The sequence below is a fragment of the Sus scrofa genome, chromosome 1, assembly GCF_000003025.6.
Source record: "Sus scrofa isolate TJ Tabasco breed Duroc chromosome 1, Sscrofa11.1, whole genome shotgun sequence".
NCBI classification, from domain to species: domain Eukaryota; kingdom Metazoa; phylum Chordata; class Mammalia; order Artiodactyla; family Suidae; genus Sus; species Sus scrofa.
Window position 1 is genome coordinate 166,520,639 of NC_010443.5, and position 19,648 is coordinate 166,540,286.

At 49.8% G+C, this 19,648-nt stretch overlaps 1 protein-coding gene across 4 annotated transcripts in view; it reads left to right on the forward strand.

Annotated features, from left to right (window-relative positions):
- Window positions 1–19,648, forward strand: part of CORO2B (coronin 2B) — a 142,971-nt gene that overhangs the window by 54,769 nt on the left and 68,554 nt on the right. For 3 of the 4 annotated variants that reach the window (XM_003121757.5, XM_013993330.2, XM_013993332.2), the window contains exon 2: window positions 18,214–18,414. In XM_003121757.5, the coding sequence (XP_003121805.1) occupies window positions 18,214–18,414 (201 nt within the window). Of the gene's footprint in view, window positions 1–9,150; window positions 9,257–18,213; window positions 18,415–19,648 lie in introns of those variants that run through there. The other variant, XM_021100529.1, reaches the window with a different exon arrangement.

Here is a 19,648-nt window from a genome sequence, read left to right on the forward strand (position 1 = left end):
GCGGAATCAATGAACTTGGGCTCTTGAACCAGGTGTGTGTGTGAGAGAGAGAGAGAATACTCCAAAAACCAAGAATCCCATCAGGACAGTGGGAGGGTCCCCTGCCAGAGGCACCCCCACCCTTAAGGAGCCTCCCGACTGCTGGTTCTTGTCACCCACATTGCCATTGTGTTGGAGGGGAAAGCAGGGTGCTGGCGTTTGCTCATTACCCACCAGGCACTGTGCCAGATGTTTTACATACATTACCTCATTTTCATTCCACCCCTCTTTCTCAAGGCTTCTGCAGTAGTGACAGCATTCAGTGGAATAAAGAAAAAACCTCCTTTCAAGCCTTAACACCATTGCTGGACTGGGAAGCTTCCATGGGGGTGCTTGTATAGCAGTGGGCAGTGTGAATCTGATTATGGCTTTCTTCCGCCAGTGGTCGTCATTATTACCCCCTACCCTCCCCTGAGCTGTGCAGAGGCAGCTGCCTCAGCCCACCCCAAGGAACTCTGCTGAGAGAGGAGATAAAGCCTGGAAAGGCAGTGGAGGGGCCTTGGTTTCCTTTGCCCTCTGGCAGGGGCAGGCCTACCAGGCATGAGTGGGGCTGTGTGGTGTCCAGGCCTCCTCATAATCTCTAGGTTTTTGGCTGTGGGGGTAGAGCCGCTGAGACATGGAGACCTCACGAGGGCAGATTATAGACAATGGCTAAAGACTTAGACATCTGCTATCCCCACCCTTTCTGCTTCCTCTCTTATCAGTTGGGATGCTTTTGCCTGCAAGTAAGTCAATCAAGATTGACTCAAGGCATTCCCTGGTGGCCTAATGGTTAAGGATTTGTACTTGTCATTGCTGTGGTGCAGGTTTGATCCCTGGCCTAGGAACTTTTGCACACCATGAGTGCAACCAAAAAGAAAAAAGAATGACTCAAGCTGTAGGCATATTTATGGTTTATTGAATAAGAGGCCTGCAGTGAGGAGGTCTAAGGTTGATCTTGTGGCTCAGAAATGTCATTAAGAACCCAGGCTTGGGAGTTCTCTTGTGGCACAGCAGGTTAAGGATCCAGCTTGGGTCACTGCTGTGCCTCGGGTTCAATCCCTGGCCCAGGAACTTCCATATGCTGTGGGTGCGGCCAAAAGAACCCAGGCCTTTTCTTTCCTTCTGTTGCCTCTTCATCGTGTTAGCTTTTGATCATGAGCTTGTCACCTCATGGGCCCAAGATGGTTGCCACAGCTCTGGGCTTTATATTCTCAAATGGAAACAAAGGCTAGAAGCAATGCATCAACCAGTTTGTCAAGAAAGAGCTTTTCTTATATGTCTGTCTTTTTTATTAATAAGAAAAGAATTCCAGAAGTCTCCCACAGAACTGGGTCACAGGGTCTCTGCTAAGTGTGAGGGATGCTGGGACAGTGAGTAGGGGAGGTGGGTGGAAAGGGGTGGGAATGGCTGGTATGTAGCCAATTAGAAACATCTGCCACACCTCCCCTTTCCAAGCACTAGTCCCACTGCTCTCAGGGAACACCCAGATGGCAGAGTCGCGGAACAGTTCTAAAGTCATGTTTGACCCTCCCCCAGCCCTCCAAAAAGCCAGTCACTTACCCAACAGTTGGCTATTGACTATGTGTGCAGGATGCACTAAGGGAAACCAAGAGGATGGAAAATGCCCAGAGAAGTAGGCATTATTATTCTTTCTTTTTACAGATAAGAATGAAAGTTCCAAAAAACTAATACGCTAGACTAAAGTGTGTATAGTACATACCTCGGAAGGGGTGATCCTAGAATTAAAACCCAGGTCTGTTTGATTTTAGAGTTCCTGTTTTTTCCCACCTTTAAAGCAGACATGTGGACCCAGCTTATAGCCTTCTCAAGCCTTCTTTTTTACATGTAAAGAGAATAGATCAGACCCTGAAGTGTATACCAAGTGCCACTGGGAGCTACAGCCAGGAAATGCTGCTGGCGCTCAGGAAGGGCAAGCCCCCAGGGGCAGGGTCATCAGAGCCCCACCAATTCAGCCTATTGATAGCAGCAACCGTAGTGGAGAAAGTCCTGACACACTAGTGCAAGGAGGGCCCCTTCTCTTGAGCTGCCTAAGGATGAGATGCTTCTACTTGCCAGTATTGACACTTGTCAGTGTAGACTGGCTTCTAGAATGGCTCAGGGCAGCTGCCCAAGGAGAGCCACGTGTTGTCCCTCTGAATTGCTGGAGTGGGATCTCTGTCAGTTGCTACAAACAGACTCTGTCTCTGTTGACTGTTACTAATGGGAGACAAGAGAGCTACCAGCAGGCAAGCCTCCCAGGCTCCCAGGGCAGCCGTATGACCGGGCATCAGAAACTCAGAATGACAAGTGTCCCTCCATTTCTTGTTGTCTGTTCAAGCCTGGTTTCTGCCCTTGTTGATAAGAGCTCTCTCCCTCTGTCTCCTGCTTCTGCAGCCACTTCTTCGTGGTGAAGGGACGCACAATGCACCCCTATTCCTGCATGTGTAACTCCAGGGGGCGCTGTTCACATGGTCAGGCTGTGCAGCCCTCATGGCGGACCTGATAGCTGGGATGTGCAAAGAAGATACAGATTCTTTTTTTTTTTTTTTTTAAATTGAAGTATAGTGTATTTTATTTTATTTTATATATATATATATATTTTTGTCATTTTAGGGCCGCACCCGCAGCATATGGAGGTTCCCAGGCTACGGGTCGAATCTGAACTGTAGCTGCCAGCCCACACCAGAGCCACAGCAACACAGGATCTGAGCTGCATCTGCAACCTACACCACAGCTCAAGGCAACGCCAGATCCTTAACCCCACTGAGCGAGGCCAGATATCGAACCTGCAACCTCATGGTCCCTAGTTGGATTCATTTCCGCTGCGCCACGATAGGAACTCCAAAGTATAGTGTATTTTAAATGTATTAGTTTCAGGTGTACAGCAAAGGGATTTAGTTATATATCTACGCAGACATGTAGATAGATGATAGACAAGATAGCTAGATAGATGTACATAGATATATATACTTTTTCAGATCCTTTTCCATTATTGGTTATTACAAGATACTGACTATAGTTCCCTGTGCTATGCAGTAGGTCCTTCTTGTTTATTTTATGTGTAGTAGTGTGTAAGAAGATACAGATTATTTTCTCTGAAGCCGATCTGATTGCATTCAGGAGCCCCACCTTGGGGGGCCACAGTGATAAAACACATTCAGTCCCAGCCAGTGGAGTCACCATGAGTGAGTAATTTAAACAGTCAGTGATGTAAAGGCTCAGCCTCTTTGGGCTCATTTGGCTTCTGCTTGCATGACTCCCAACATTTGTCTTTCAGAGCTCCTCCTAGTCCGGCTCTTTTTAAAAATTGCATCTGGGGATACAGACAGCCAAGGCTTATGTGACCTCAGGAGTCTGGGGAAGGGGGACCTCTGGGTCTGTGCTGGTCCTCAGACACGTCCTGGCTGCTGTCCACTGAGATATGGCTGGTCTGACCCATCCCAGGGCATTCTTTGGGTATCTGCCACTGCAGATGAACTCACCCATCTTTCCTTGGCCCTGATGGCAGGGTTCATCCCCCATGGGGCCTTTGTCTCACCGTCCATCTTGCCCCAGGCCTGTCTTCGCCACAGCCTCTGCTGTGGTTGGCTTGCTGCTTCTGGTGGCCCGAGGCTCTTAGATCTTCCATGTCCTCCACCTGGGATATGCAGGGCCTGACTGCTGGGGACTCTCCACCAGCCAAGAGCTGAAGGAGACTCCAGCATGCACTCCTGGCCCCCTCTGTCTGGCCATTCCTCTTGGCCATCTCAATCCTGTGAGGCTCTCTTATTTGGCCCAGTGCCATCCTGAGGAGTGGTTTCTCTCCTTCTAAAATCCTAATCAAGAAGTTGGAGAGAAACCTCGCTACCCTCTGCCCTCAGCACCACCCTCAAGCCACTGGGCACATCCCCCCTGAGTTTCTGGCCCAGAGTGTGGAAAATCAGGAATCGGCACGTGCTTCTGAACCTGCACTTCCCTTTCTGGTTCCCGTCCTGTTGTCATCTTCAGGGAGTGGACTTTCCCCTCCCTCTTGTGTCTGCCGACAGGTCGGCTAGGGGACACTCTTCATTTGCTATCAGGGGAGATAGAAGTCAAGCAAAGCCTCTCAAGTCTGGCTCTTAAGACTGTCGTGTCAGAGTTCTCTTGTGGTGCAGGTTAAGGATCCAGCATTGTTGCTTCTGTGGCTCGGGTTCCATCCCTGGACCGGGAACTTCCATGTGCCTGCAGGTGTGGTCAAAAAAACAACAACAAAAAATGACTGCTGTGTAGCTGCAAATTTCATATTGGATGTCAGAACCTGAATTGTTCAGATTTCTGCTTGAATAGTCCTGACCCGCTCTGGGTGAATGGATGCCATTAAAAAGGAGAGAGGGAAGGCCACGGTTAGGAAGTGCAGAAGAGAAAACCACAGCAACATATCTAGAAAATAAAATCTTTATGCTTCCCTTTGTCCTCCTCTCCATGCCCCTCTCTCAACTTCTGGCTGCCGCCTCTGCCACCAACAGCTGCCTCACGTAGTTCACATTTAAACTCCAAGCCTGTCACTGTTGAGAGAGGGTCAGTGCTACTGGGCAGAGCTTTGGAGAGGAGCTGGAGGTCCCCCAAGACACAACATGGCCACCTCGAAGGAGGCTGCGTCCCTTGGGAGTTTGGAGAACAGAGGCTGTGGTAGAGGAATTGGCCAAAGATCCAGGAAAAGTCCACTTTCCTTGTTGGGCCCTGAATTAGCTAGTGGTTCTTTTTATAAGGCAGTTGGTGAAAGGTAGAACATCTGAGACAGGAGTCGGTCAGAGGGTCTTTCAAATAAAAGCTGTTTTATTTTCTCACATTTGATTAACATTAAGTTTAATCAGAAAGTTTCTGCTTTAGTTTCTAGACCCTTGGCTGGTGAGGCCTCTTGAATTGTTTCAGCATCTTAGAGGAAATGGTGACTCCTACACACACACACATACACCCTTTGGCGGCATTCCTTAGGCACACTGCAGAGCAGTCAATGCAGAGATTGTCCCCAAATGAGCTCGGTGCATGTGGCCTAGTGTCTCCTCCTCTGTGGGCAAGTTGATGCCCTGCCCTCTCTGATACTCAAGATGATTGCAGTAATGTAAAGGTTTTCAACCTCTCTTTTCCTTCTTTTTTTTTAGCTTCAATTTTTTTTTTATTTTTTAAACTTTTTATTAAGGTATAGTTGATTTACAATACTGCGCCAATTTCTACTGTATAGCAAAGTGACTCAGTCATGCATATATATACATATAACATTTTAAAAGTTATTTTCCATCATGGTCTGTCCCAGAAAATTGAAGATAGCTCCCTGACCTATACAGGAGGCCTTGTTGTTTATCCATGCTAAATGTAATAGTTTGCATCTACTAACCCCAAACTCCCAGTCCATCCCACTCCCTCCCCTTACCTCCTTGGCAACCACAAGTCTTTTCTCTATCTCTTTTGAGTCTGTTTCTGGTCTGTAGATAGATTCATTTGTGCCGTATTTTAGATTCCACATAATGATATCATATGGTATTTGCCCTTCTCTTTCTTCAACCTCTCCTTTCTCATTCGATGCATGGACAGATGGGCTGGCTTCCTCTGTTCTCCAGTCAAGATACTATAGCATAGCATGCAGACCATTCTTCTCTTCCATGCCCTCCCCTGGTTGCAATTTAGATAATTATCTCTTGGGAAGAAGAAGGCCCAAACCACATACCCGTTCCCCCAGGGACTATTTATCAGCCTCTCTTTTTCTGCATTTCCAGGTGACAGGAAGTCAAGGTCCTGGTCCATGAAGTGGACAGTTCTAGGGTCCTCTGGCTACAAGGACCAACAAGGAGAAGGGCTCCTCTGCAGGAAGCCTGGGGGACTCCACCTGTGGGCAGCTCTGACTGCCCCCTTTCCCGGGTGCACACTTGGCGTGTTGTTTTAGGAGGTTTCATTGACAGGGAGCGGCATCAGCCCATGCTAGGTCTGCCCATTAGCATACAAGGCCTGCGGTGCCCCAGCTTGGGGCTCCCTGGGTGATCAGATCCTGCAGTGGGAAGGACCCCTGCATGGAGGGCTCGCCCACCACGTGCCAGAGGCTGGGCCAGGCGCTCTCAACGTGGGATCCCAACTCCTCTGGAGGGTCAGGCAGGGCACTTCACAGGGGAGGAGTCTGGGGTGGCAGCTATACCTGGCTTCTCCACAGCTTACCCTTTAGCCTCAACTATCAAACAACCTTTTTAAAATAGTTGCTTAGCCTCACCTATCAAGAGATCAGAAAGCCATGAAGGAGGATGTGAGAAGTAGAGACTGCTGTGGAAAGAGTCAGAGAGTCAGGCTGGGAACCAGCAGTCTTGGGTTGAATTCCACCAGCCCTTATGGAGCAGTTATTGTGTGCCCGGTCTTATGCTAGGCAGTCCAGGAATGCAGAATAAAGCCTTTGAGGGAGTTCCTTGGTAGTCTAGTGGTTAGGACTCAGCACTTTCACCAGGTTCAATCCCTGGTCTGGGAACTGAGATCCTACATCAAGCTTCTATATACTTGGCCAAAATAAAATAACATTAAAAAACATTTTTTTAAAGCCTTCGAGGAGTTCCCCTATTTTAAAAAAGGTTGTTTGATAGTTGAGGCTCAGCGGTAATGAGCACAACTAGCATCCATGAGGACGCAGGTTTGATCCCTGGCCTCGCTCAGTAGGTTAAAGGATCTGGCATTGCTGGTGAGCTATGGTGTAGCTCATAGGTGCGGCTTGGATCCCACCTTGCTGTGGTTGTGGTGTAGGCCGGTGGCTACAGCTCTGATTTGACCCCTAGCCTGGGAATGTCCATAGGCCATGGGTACGGCCCTTAAAAAAAAGAAAGACAAAAAAATTAAATTTAATTTAAAAAAATTTAAAAAGCCCTCAAGCAACGCATAACTCTTGGACCGACTTGCCAAGAGCCAATGAGGTCATCTTCACCACTTTTTAAGGTACAAATTGATTTATATAATAACTTTTATGTCGTAGTTCACAAAGCACTTTCACGCACATTATTTCATTGGAGCCTCACAGCTGCTCTAGGAAAAAGGTATGAATAATATTATCCATTTTACAGATGGACAAACTCAGAGAGGTAAAGGGACTTATGAAAAGTCACAGTGCTAAGGCTTCAGAGGGCACAGTGCCCTTTCCGCTATAGCTCAGGAGCTTAAATATCTTCAGCAGCACCTGGCAACTTGTTAGAAATGCACACTCCTAGGCCCCAGACTTCCTGAATCAGAAAATCTTGGAATGAGGCCCAGCAATCTGTGTTTAACAAGCTCACGGGGCGATTCTGATACACACTCAGGTTTGAGAAGCACTGAGCTAGAACAGTGTTTCTCAGCTTTGACACATCTGCCCATCACCCGGAATCTTGCTAAACTGCAGATTCTACTTCAGTCCTGGGTAGGACCTGTGATTCTGCATTTCTAACTGGTTCCCAGATGATGCCAGTGCAGTTGGTCCATAGGTGGTTCACTGAATAATAGGAATCCCCTGGGGAGCTTGGTTCAAAGGCAGATTCCCCAGCTCACTTGCAGAGAGTGTGATCCTGCAGGTCTGAAGTGGGGCCCAGGAGCCTGGATAAGGAGCCTGAGGCCCTTACCCTGCGGATCCCTGCTCCAGAGTTCAAGCTTCTGCCCCAGGATTTTCAAGGTTTTCCTCCTCATTTTCAAAGATTTTCCTCCCCCACTCCTCCTCTTCACTGGCCCTGACCCACCCATCTGATCTCCTGCCAAACTGTGGGTTAAGGGGTGCGAGTGGGAGGCCATCCCTGAGCCAGCGGGGCCCTCAGTTCCTCAAAATAGGTCAGGAGTCTGGCACAGACCAGGCTCAGTGGCTGCAAATAGAAACCATCTGTTGGGCCTGTGCTTTGAGCTCCACCACCCACTCCCTCCCTGGGCAGAGGAATACAGAACTCAGAACCCCAATGTGGGGGTAGGTGCTACCCTGGGTAGGACCTGCCCTCCCCAGACACTCCCCCCAAGTCTGCCTGCAGAGGAGAGGTGGCAGAGCCATGTCCTACGCCCCTTAACTCCCCACCCCTCGACAGGAGGCTTGCAGTGTGGATTGGTCATCAGATGACCTTGCTGTGTGACCTTGGACAAGTCACTTCCTCTTTCTGGGCCTCAGTCTGTGAAATGAGAGGCTGGATTTTAGTGGACCCAAGGGCCTACTTCTGCACTGGCAGGCTGTGGTTGTGTGAATGCCTTTTTTTGTTAGGACCACATGTAAAAAAAGTTGGGCCCATAGGGAGGCAAATGTTTCCTTCTCCCTGCTTTCTGCCCATGTCGGATTCTACAAGATGGGATCTGGTCCTGCAGATCCCCAGAAAGGAATGGACAAGATTTGTGATCTGGCAGCTTTTGGAGGCTTGAAGGGGAAGTGACAGGGTCATTCTTCCCTCTTCCTGTCTTTTTTTTCCTTCACTCATTCACATGTTTAGTAATCATTCATCAGTATTATATTAAGCTTAATTGTAAGTCCTGGAAAAATGGAGAACAATGAGACTTAGTGTCTGCTCTCACTGACATCCAGTGTGGTGGTGGAGCAAACAAGTAAAGTAAGAGACCCTTTGGCCCGCCGTCAGGATGGCCGAGCGGTCTAAGGCGCTGCGTTCAGTAAGAGATCCTGTGTCAGATCTGAGTTCAGATCCCAGTTCCTCCACTTAAGTGACCTCGGACAAGCCCAGTTGTATCTGTAAATGGGGATAATAGTTGTATCCATTTCTTAGGGTTATTATAAGGATTACAGGATGTAATGAATGTAAAATGCTGGCTCACAGCGAGCACTTAATAAATGTAGGTGATTATGATTAGTGTGATAAGCCAGAAAAAGAGGAGCACAGGGCAGAATCCGGGGATTTTAGAATCTGGCAACTGCCCAGTTCAAGGGCCATCATGGGGAGATAGGAGGCTCTCCTGAAGAGCTTGGAGCAGAAGAGGCTGGCAGCCTTCTCCTCACGGGTCCAGTCCTGCTCAGAAGAACAGGAAGGGCTGTGGGGATTCAGGGCAGAAGCATGCTCCAGGAATAGACTCCAAATCTGGCTGGACTTGCTTCAAGTGATGGGCAGGTGCAGCATCCATGGGTGCTGGATCTGGATCCTCCCATCTGTTGAGAAGGTGCCATCCCAATCGTGTTCATTCCCCCTAGATTTGATCTGCTCCCTGATGGTGTAAGGAAGGCAAGATGAAGCTTAACAGAGGGGAGGAATTCCCATCTCATCCTTGAGAAGACTGAGGGGCTTGCCTTGGATGTTCTGTGAGTTGGCCTGGAACCTAAGAAGGGTTTTCAAGGGATGGAGAAAAAGCCAGTGGGGTGACTGCAGAACCTGGCCTTCCATGGTCCTTGAACATCCCAACCAGAAACTCCTGGGTGCAAATGTCAGTTGCATTCCTTACTTTTCTTTTCTTTTTTCTTTTCCTTTCTTTCTCTCTCTCTTCCTTCCTTCCTTCCTTTCTCTTTCTTTCTTTCTGTCTCTCTTTCTCTCTTTCTTTCCTTTCTTTCATTCTTGTCTTTATAGGGCCTCACCCGCAGCATATGGAAGTTCCCAGGCTGGAGGTCAAATCGGAGCTGTAGCTGCCAGCCTATGCCACAGCCACAGCAATGCAGGATGCGAACCATATCTGTGATCTACATCCCAGCTCATGGCAATGCCGGATCCTTAACCTACTGACCGAGGCTACATCCTGTGGATCGAACTCGCATCCTCATGGATACTAGTCATGTTCTTAACCTGCTGAGCCACAGTGGGAGCTCCACATTCTTTTCTTCTAGGATGCGACCTTAGGGGCTAATTGATATTCTACCAGTGCCGTCCAATAGCACTTTTTTCAGTGATGGAAATGGTCTGTAGTAGGTGATGTTCAGTATGGTAGAGCCGCTAGCCACAGGCAGCTAGTGAGCTCTCAAAATGTGGTCAGTCTGACTACCTCTGAATTTATATTTTGACTTCATTTTAATTAATCTGAGTGTAAACAGTCCCAGGTGGCTAGTAGCTGTCCTGTGGGCCAGCGCGGCTTTGGCTTACTCTTAGGTGCATTAGTTGAAGCAGGTATTCCCAAACGCCGGCATCCACAGAAACGCGCCTTCATGATACATTCCTCAGATGATTCGGATGCATAGCCAGGTTAGGGACTCACCAGGCCCAGGGTCTGATCGATGCTGTAGTGAGGGACATGGTAAAAGCCACAGTCTCTAGTTGTCTACCTGGCTGTCTTAATGGTCCTGCCTCTTTTTCTGTCATCTCATCCCCATTGCATTTTAACTTTAGCCCAACCGCACATTCAGTGATGCTATATGAGGACCTTGAAATTGGCTGCAGTGAGAGTATTTACAAACCTGGGCTCCCCGCCCTGCCTCAGAGAGCTGAGTGTTAACCACTTACGGGCACACCACCACCTTAGGTCCACTGGCAGGTGTGTTCTTTGAGCACATGCCATGCACCAAGTACTTTTTAAGGCACTGCTGACACAGCAGTGAACTGAAGTGGCAGAAATCCCTACCTGCCTGAGAGGGGCCCAAATCAAAGAGCTAAAATATATAATGTGGTGGGTGACGGCATGTGCTTGAGAAAGGTCTCATCGAGAGGTCACTTTTGAGAAAAGACCTGAAAGCAGTGAGAGAAGACACATTCCAGGAAGGGGAAAAGCATGCTCACAGGGAGCTCATGTTACAGATAAAGGGAACTGGGTCTCCGAGAGACTCAGAATTCTGAGTTTGGCCTGGGTGAAGTGGGGCAGGATGCAAATGGAGGTCCGCTGGCTGCAGAGCCTTCCCTGCTGAGCTGCAGCAGCGTCATGAACTCTGGCCTGCGGGTGGATCAGGGTCAGTGGGCCAGCCCCCTCTGCCTGTGCCCCTGCTGAGATGGGCTGTGCCAAGGGTGCCACCAGTGCAGAGAGCTCAGAGACAGACCCTGGAGGGATTCCTGTGGCCCCAGGGGCCCGAACCCCGCAGATTTAGCAATCAGAGAGCATTTAAGAGAGAACACTTGTGGTCCATCTTCTTCATGCTGGGAGTTTTTTGAATGACTACAGTATCCTCTCAGAAGTCCCAGCAGCCACTGAGAACTCAGTGACCATGAAATGGCAGAACTGGAGGGTCTGGCCCTAAAACTTCCTGTGGGAGAAGAAGAAAGGATTTGCCTGAGGATCCCCAGCGAGTTGGTGGCTAGGCCAGCCGGAACTCAGGTTTCTGGCACCTTTCTTCACTCCCTAGGTTCTCAAATTGGGTTCTGCAGTACAGCCTCAGGACCATTGCTTAAAGGTGCTCCCAGTTTCCCTCTAGATTTGAATGCAAACAGCTCCACCTTTACACATTTTACATTTTGCAGTTCCAAGTAATGCTTTATTTAGAGAAAGTGTCCTCCTGCTAAAAAACAATCTAGCCCTTCATTTTATGGAGGAGGAGACTGAAGCGAAGTAGTTACTGCCTGATCTGATGAGCTTCTTCGACCAGCCACTCAGATCTCAATGGCCTGTCTACTTTTGCTCCCTCCAGTTTGGGAACAGGCACTATGTCCCTCCAGGTGTCCAGCCATGGGCTCAGGAAGGCAAAGCTGACTCAAAGATGGAGGAGGACCCATTGACCAGCTCTCACTTGTGGACCCAGAATGTTGTGGGCGAATGCAGCTGAGATTTTGATGATAGTTATCTGTCATTCATTAGAGTGGCATACCTTTGGCAAAGCCCTTGTCCCCAGTGTTCTCATGTCTCATCTTCATAGGGATTCCAGGAGGGAGGTGTGGCTGCTACCCCCATTTCCCCAAAAAGGACACCAAACCTGGAGAAGGAAGGTGCCTTATCCCAGGTCATACAGTTAGTGACCTAAACAAGACTGAAATTATCAGCCTTCCTCTGACAGCAAGTGTTCAGGGAGTGGCTCTCCCACAGATCCTAACGGCTGCCCCATGGGAACAAGCGCCCAGTAGCCTCCAGGGCAGATCCCCAGGTCCCCTGGGCTCCCCAGCTGGCATTTCTCCCTAGGTTGTAGCCATGAGCTGCCCCCACCCCCTCTCACCTGAGTCAGAGACAGGAACAAAACTACCCTGTAAGTTGTTTATGTTCCAGTTAAAGGACTGAATTTTAGCCGTTGTCATTAGAAAGTGCACCCGCTGGCCCACAATAAATCATTTTGGGGCTTGGAGGACAGGATACAATTTGTCTCCATGTGGAGTGTACATAGCGATTATCTCAGAGGAGAAAAAAGCCTGCCTCCATTTCTTAAGAGGCTACAAGGGCCATTCAGCTGCAAAATGAATACTTCTTCCTTCCGGGCCCTCCTCCTCTCAGAGGGAGACCAGGATGGCCCTGGGCCCAGGGAGAGGCCGCCAGGGAGCAGGCCCAGCAGCCCCGCACATCTGGAAGCCAGGGCCTTTCCCTCCCTCCCTCCTCCTGCCCCCAGCCCTGCCGCCTCCTCCAAGTAAACACATAATTGAGAGCAGCACCTCTCCCTTACAGGAGAAGGGGCAAAGGTAGAACTAGTGTGTGACAACCATCCCCTCTCTGCCCCATGCCAGACACTTTGCCAGGCACTTTGCATTTGGTTGCTTCATTACATCTAGCTAGCTGGGCAGTACTGTTTGCATTTTACAGATAAGAAACTGATTCTCAGAGAGGTTGAGTAATTAGTCTGAAGTCACACAGCTAGCAAACACCAGCCAAAATAGAAACCTCTGGATTCCTTCCGATTTCCCAAGCCCTGCAAACTATTCAGTTTCTTTACACTTTTGTGTAGTTCCCTGTTTGGTACAAAGTGTGTAGAGAGGAGTAAGAATTTGCATGGAGAGGCAGAAGGAGGTGAAGACATCTATTATGTCAGAAAGAGCAGTAGACTAAGAGTCAGAAGTTCTTGACTGAGGTCTTGGCTTGGCTACTCTCATAGCTTGTGACTTTGGGTCAGTATCTTAAACTAACTGAGCCTTAGATTAGTCACATATGTACCATATATTTTCAGCAGGATTGTTGTATCCGCCCAGCTCTGCCCACTGGACAGCTGCAGGTGGGGTCGAATGAGGTGATGTTGAGGTGGTGCTTGGAGAGGGTCTTGGATGCAGATGGGTTTTGGGGGTGGTTCTGCAGGATCTAGTCACCTTGCTGATAATGTGCTGTCCGTTGCAAGGGACTCATTAAGCCCCAGCCTGAGGGCTGTACTGAGTTCAAAAGGCCTTGGTATCTTGATGACAAGGAATTCAGAGGGATGGGGCTGTGTGACCAGTAGGACAAACACTGCAAGAATGGGCTTGGATGCAGAAGGCCTGATGGGGTGAGGGTAAGGACCATCCTGGGGGCCAGAGTTGGGTATCTGCTCTAAACCTCAAAATCTCACTAAACTGAAATCACAGGTCTGGTGGTGGAGGGGGATCCTTGAGGGAGACTCCCCCCCGATCACATCCAAGGACCTGGGCAGTGGTGTCTGACCTTGGCCCTCACCCTCCCGCCATACCAGGGGAGTATTCAACCAGAGTCACTGGGAAGCCCCTGCTGGTAGGAGTCCAGGTCCAAGCCTGGGGTGGGGTGAGGCTGCGTAGGAACCAGGAGGAGTTGGATGATCAGGTAACTTACACCCTAGTAATGGGAGGGAGAAAATGGATACACCTTAACATAGGTGGCCAAGCATTAATCGGCAGTGTGGGAAGGCCGAGGGGAGATGGCAGTTGCTGTGAGAGCTGTTGTCATTCTGCATCTCAGCAGCCCAGCTGGGGAGGCACTGCCATCCCTGTGTTACAGAGAAGGAATGTCGCTGGCCGGGGTGTCTTGTAGGGACTCTCTGAGCCCAGCGCTCATCTCTGTTGCAATACAATGTCTTTAATAAAGTAGAGGAACTCTGTTATCTTGGGGCCAGAAGGTCATCTATTCCCATCTATTGTTCCATGTTGCCCTGAACTAGAGGTCATCCATCTGAATCTGGAACCCTTCCAGGGATGGGAAGCTCATTACCTATCAAAGTTAACTTCCTTTTCCATCCCAGGCAGCTCTAACTATTAATAAAACTCTTCCTTTTAGGGAGCTCAAATGTGTCTCAGTCTTGGGCTGACTGCTCCTCAAAGGTTTAGAGAGAACCTAGTGTGTGTCCTGTCCTCACTACAACTAGCTGGGGGAAGTCCACCAGGCTCTGGGCTGGCCTTGAGGGCCAGGGACAAAAGGCAAAGGACCAGATTTTCAGGTGACCTCTTGGCTGCCACACTGATTTCCCTTTGGGGTCTGAGCAGCCCCTCCAGTCCTAGCCTCAGTGTAGCCTCCTCTCTCTGGCACAATAGGGAGGAGGCTTCTCTCTTCCCTCACTGCACACCCGTGCATCTGACCTCAGAATGAAGTCAGCTCCTTAGTAACCGTGGGTGGAGAGGTCAGACCTCAGGGGCCTGCAGATGCTCCACTTTGGCCCACAGTGTGTACCAGTGCCTGATCTGGCCTCCCAGGTCCTCCAGCTATCTGTCTGCCACCCTCCAGAACAAACCCTCAGCACTAGCCAGCCCGTGCCCTCACTGCACCAGTGGGGCCAGGTGCACGCTCACAAGTTCCCTCCGTCCCCTCCTCCCCGTCCTCACCCCTGCCCAAGCCAGTGATTAGTAGCAGGGGCATCTTTAATGCAGATTGAATCAAGGCTTTACATCTGACTCCTAAAGTTTATTGGGAATCCAGAAATGATTTTGAAGAGACCACAAAGCAACAGGAGACAAATCATCAGAATGTTTCCTGGGCAATTGATTTGATGTCTTTAAAAAGTCAGTGTCACTTAAAAAAAAGAAAAAAAGAAAAAAAAAAAAGGCTGGGGCTGTTTTAGATTTAAAAGAGCCCCCCCCAAAAAAAAGATCATAACTGAATGAGATATGTGGGAGCAATATAGTTACCAATCCTGGTTCACGATACAGAATAGCCATAAAAGGCATTTTGAGAAATTTAGAATATTGACTGAGTATGAGATGATATTGAGGAGTTGCTGATTTCCTTAGTGTGGTAATAGCGATGTGCTCATGTGGGAAATTGTCTCCTTTGTCGGAAACGCATGCTGATGTAATAAGGGAGCAGGAGTCATGTTGTTGGCAGCTTCCTTTCAAATGATTCCACAAAGCCAAAAAAAAAAAAACAAAACAGAAAGAAGTACATATGTACACACACACACTGAGGAGAAATGTGGCACAGAGTTAATGGTAATGGTAAGCGGCGGGTACCTATGGCACCATGCTCTCAGTGATTTTGTGTTTGCAAGTATTACATAAGAAGGGGGAGAAAACAGAATGTGGCCTGCAGAGTCAGAAAGAATGGCTTCACCTGAACGCTGTGCTTGTGCTCTGCCTGCACTTGGGCTGAGTCTCTTTCCCACCCTACACAACAAGGGCAGTCGTAGTTTCCACCTCATGGGGGACTGTGCACAGTCCACGTCCAGTGCCGGCAGATGGCCCCCTCCTCCATGAAGCCTACCCTAATGCCCCCTTCCCTGACTTCTCACTTGTCAAGCATGGGTTTCATCTCCTCCACTGGCTCATAAGATATTGGAAAGCGAGGTCTGAGTGCAATGTTTTCTCCATCGACTGGGCCCCCAGAAGCAGCAGTGGTATCTTATCTCAAATGGGACCTTATACCTACGCATCTTACTGTATTTCTTAAAACAACCACATAAAGTCAGAAATTATGGGCTTCATTTTAGAACATCTCGGAGAGGCAAAGTGTCTCCCCAAGGCCAGTAGGAGTTAGAATGGGGAGTGAAAACCCAGGTCCGCAGACTCCCGGTCCAGCGCTCTGCCAGGCACACTCGCTGTGGCTTTGTGTGGGGTGAAGGGGCGGGCCCAGGGATGAGGAACGGTCACCACCAGGGCCCCCTGGCCTCCTTCCCCAGCCCTTCCAAATGTCCAGCGGAAAGATCAGCCCCAGCCTACCAGCCGATGGGGAGAGGCCAGCACCAGCCGTGCTGAGGACAAAGCTTTGGAGAGACGCTCTCTGTTTTCTCCAGGCTGCAGGCCAGGGCTGCTCTCCACAGAGATGCTCTGCCCTGGACCTTTGGAAGGTTAGTCAGATTCTAGCCAGGCCCTGAAGGCTAAGGTTGGGCTGCGCAGACAAGGGGGCAAAGGCATTCTGGGCCAGAACTGCACCAACAAGGAACAGGAGGAATGAGCAGGCTCGCCACCTCCTTTCTCTCTGGGGGACTGTGAAAGAGACAGAGTGAGTCCCAACACTCCTATATCAGATTGAATTTTTGCCAGGGCCACATACCACCAAAACCATATTTTTCATATTATATTTTTCTTTGAATTGATCATTATTTTTAAATTTTGCTTTCTTAGTACTGAGGTCTGTGAAATCATAGACTTGGCACCCAAGTTGTATTTTTTTCTAATGCAAATTAAAATAAATACGTCACTAGTAAAATTAAAAACGTCATCTCTGTACTGTGGAAGGGAGCCATGCGTGACCCCCTGGGACTGCACTCTGGGCATCACTGATGTAATCCTAATAGGAGTTGGTTGGAAAGGCTTGCCTGAGGTCACACAGCCAGAGGTGACCAACCGGGCTCCTGCCCAGTGCGCTTGCCTCTCCAGCAGGACTTTGTCCTGAACAGTCTTGGGCAGAACTTGGCAGAGAGGGGACTGAGAAGGGGGTACAGTATGAGCAGAGGCTGGGAGGAGAGTGACCAGGGACTGGAGAAGAGGGGGAGGGGGTCCAGAGCGCTGCCTGAAGAGCCCTGGGATTCTCCTCATTGGATCTGAACTTCTTCCTTCAATAAAGAGGCCTTTGTGGCTGAGCTCCTGGCTTCATTTAAATCAAACCCAAAGTTTTGTTTTCAGGCAAATTCCCAGGGTTGGTTTCCTGATTCTGTGGTGGTATTTCCTTTTGTTTTCTTCCCCTTGGAAATTTCACGTGAAGAAATTTCTATCCTGAGATGAGGCGGAGACTCAAGTCGTATCAGGAGGTTTGGCAGGAAGGGGAGGGCATGGATAATGGCAAAGTTGGGCTAGAAGCATGTTCACTTCACAAAGCATTTATGGAGCTCCTGCTGTATGCCAGGTCCCTGGCTGGGGACTCGTGGGTGCTCATTGAACTTGGATGCATGTCTGTCAGAAGAGCACCTACTTGGGCTCCATCTGCCGTGGCACCTATTCATAGGGCTTCCCATAGGAGGTGCCATCCTACAGTAAAGCTGGACTCCCTGGTGGGCTGCCCATCCTGTCCTCCACCACCCACTCGTGCACATCTGTGTTCTCCATGGTGTATGCAGTCAGGCCCAGTTGGTCAGTAATTGGACCCTGTATCACGGATGATGGGGGGGAGGATGCCATTATATTCTCTAGGACAGGGGCTCACAAACGTCAGTGAGCTTCTCTCCCACTGGGGTGGGGAAGCTGGACTAAAATGCCTATTTCTGGGCCCCATTCTCAAAATAATTGGATTCAGTAGGTCTGGACTGGGACCCAGGAATCAGCATTTCTAACAAATGATGTGAGCAGCTCAGAAACCTCCCCCACCGTGGGTGATTTTGATACAGGTGATCTGTGAGACACACATTGAGAAACCTTGCTCCAAAGGCAGAGGAAAGACTCTGATTTCCAGTCAGGAGGCTTGTGTTCCTGGCCCTACTCATTAGCTGTGTGGCCTTGAACAGGTCACTTAACCTCTCTGGGTCTGGTGATGATGATGATGATGATGATGATGATGATGTATAGAACTAAGAGATTTCTGAGGATGCACTTGTGGATTAGAAGCCTTCGAGAGACTCAGAGGAGGGTATGCTAGTGGGTGGTCGTGTTGCACATAGAGGGGGCCATCTTCCTCCCGGACCCCTCATTGTCAGAAGTGTTCTCTCTCTGGGTGAGCACCCTGCCTCCTCTGTCTGCACCTCCCATACTAAATCAAGCAAAGTTTCTGACATGCAAGAGGCAGCCCAGACATGTTGTTGGGTAGATGGTCTGCTCTGTCACATGGCCCGTCCCTTGGGAGTGAGAGGACCCGCCATCCTTTCTGCAAGGTATTTTACTGAAAGCAGGACACGAGTGAATGCCCTCATGCCACTTGCTGCTCTTTTGGGCTTTGCTGAAAGAGTGGTTCTTCCAGGCACTCAATTCTTGGAGGCCCCTTTCCCGCTTCCTACATGCTGCGGGTGGGCACTGGGCCTTGCTCACCCACCCCCTGCACCCCTGGAGACCAGCTTCCCTCCTGCGCGTGCTCAGCCCAGCCCTTCAGGAGGCAGTGGCCGGCCTGACCCTTGTCTCTCCTGGCCCCTCACAGATGTCCTGGCGTCCGCAGTACCGCAGCTCCAAGTTCCGGAACGTCTACGGCAAGGTGGCCAACCGGGAGCACTGCTTCGACGGCATCCCCATCACCAAGAATGTGCATGATAACCATTTTTGCGCCGTCAATGCCCGTTTCCTGGCCATCGTCACCGAGAGCGCAGGAGGTGGCTCCTTCCTCGTCATCCCTCTGGAGCAGGTAGGAGCCCCACAGCTCCCCAGCCCTCGCTGCAGCCCCAGGGTGGAGAGAAGCCCTGTTTGGTCACCGTTGGGCTTGTTGCCCCTATTTCTCTCTGCCTCTTTCTTTTTACTTTCTCATCATGTATCCAGTAGCTGTGCTTTCCCCAGGGTTTTCCTGGAAGTCACCAGAACAAGTACAGGCCAAGATCCAAGAGACCTGGTTCTATTCCCAGAGCTCCCCGAACTTGAACAGATCACTTGCTTTGGGGTACATGGGGTTCCCATGAACCCCGAGGGATCGCATCATCTGATCTCCAAAGTCAGATCCAGCTTTACAATTCCGTGTCCTGGATGTCCTTTTGGCTTGGAGCTGGAGGGGATAAAGAGCCAGCACAGGCACGCTAGGCATCTGCAAAAATGGCACACTTGTTAAAAAACAACTTTTTGAGCTCTCCATTGAGGGACTAGAAATAATTTACCTTCTCCATCATCCCCCCATCTCCCCTCTAAAAGCTTTCCTCCCCCTTCTGTGGCTGCCTTCGTGAATAGAGCAAATTAAATCTGCAGAGCCTAGATCATGAAATTTTGAAGCTCTGCCATTCAGGCAGAGTCCCTGGAGGCCCGTGGGAGGTCACACGCCTCAGGGAAAGTGCTCGCTGTCAGTCCCGCTTGTTTATGGCTGAGCTCTCCCTCCCCGGCCTGACTCATCTCCCCTCCCACCCTCCGAGGAACGCTCAGGGAGAGGAGGAGGTACACGCCAAAGGAGGCCTTGGTGCTCCAAACCCTCAGCGGGTGGTGGAGGGTGGATTTTTCCAGTCTCACGTACCCCACCATGGGGGAGCACACATTTAGGAAAGCTTTAGGTCAGATCCTCCCTTACACCGAAGGGGGCAGATGCAGTGACAGTGACTCAGAGCCTGATGCACAGAGAGGTCCAAGGAGCTGAGGACCTAGCGGCAGGAAGTCTAGGTTCTAGTGGGGCTCTGCCAATCACCAGGATTGTGACCCCAGACATGTCACTTAACCTCTCTGCACTTTATTTTCCTGTGATGGTAAATAGTTCCCTTCCACCTGCATCACAATGTTGGCATCGAGGCAGGTAATGGACAGAAAGCTCCTTGAGAACCACATAACATGTTAAAGATATTTGGGTACCTTTTGGGGAGTATCGTTAGCTCTACTTGTCGACTTGGCAAATGCCCTCAGCAGCTCTGTGTATTGGGAAGGATTCTGAAATGTAGCTTGCCTCCTCT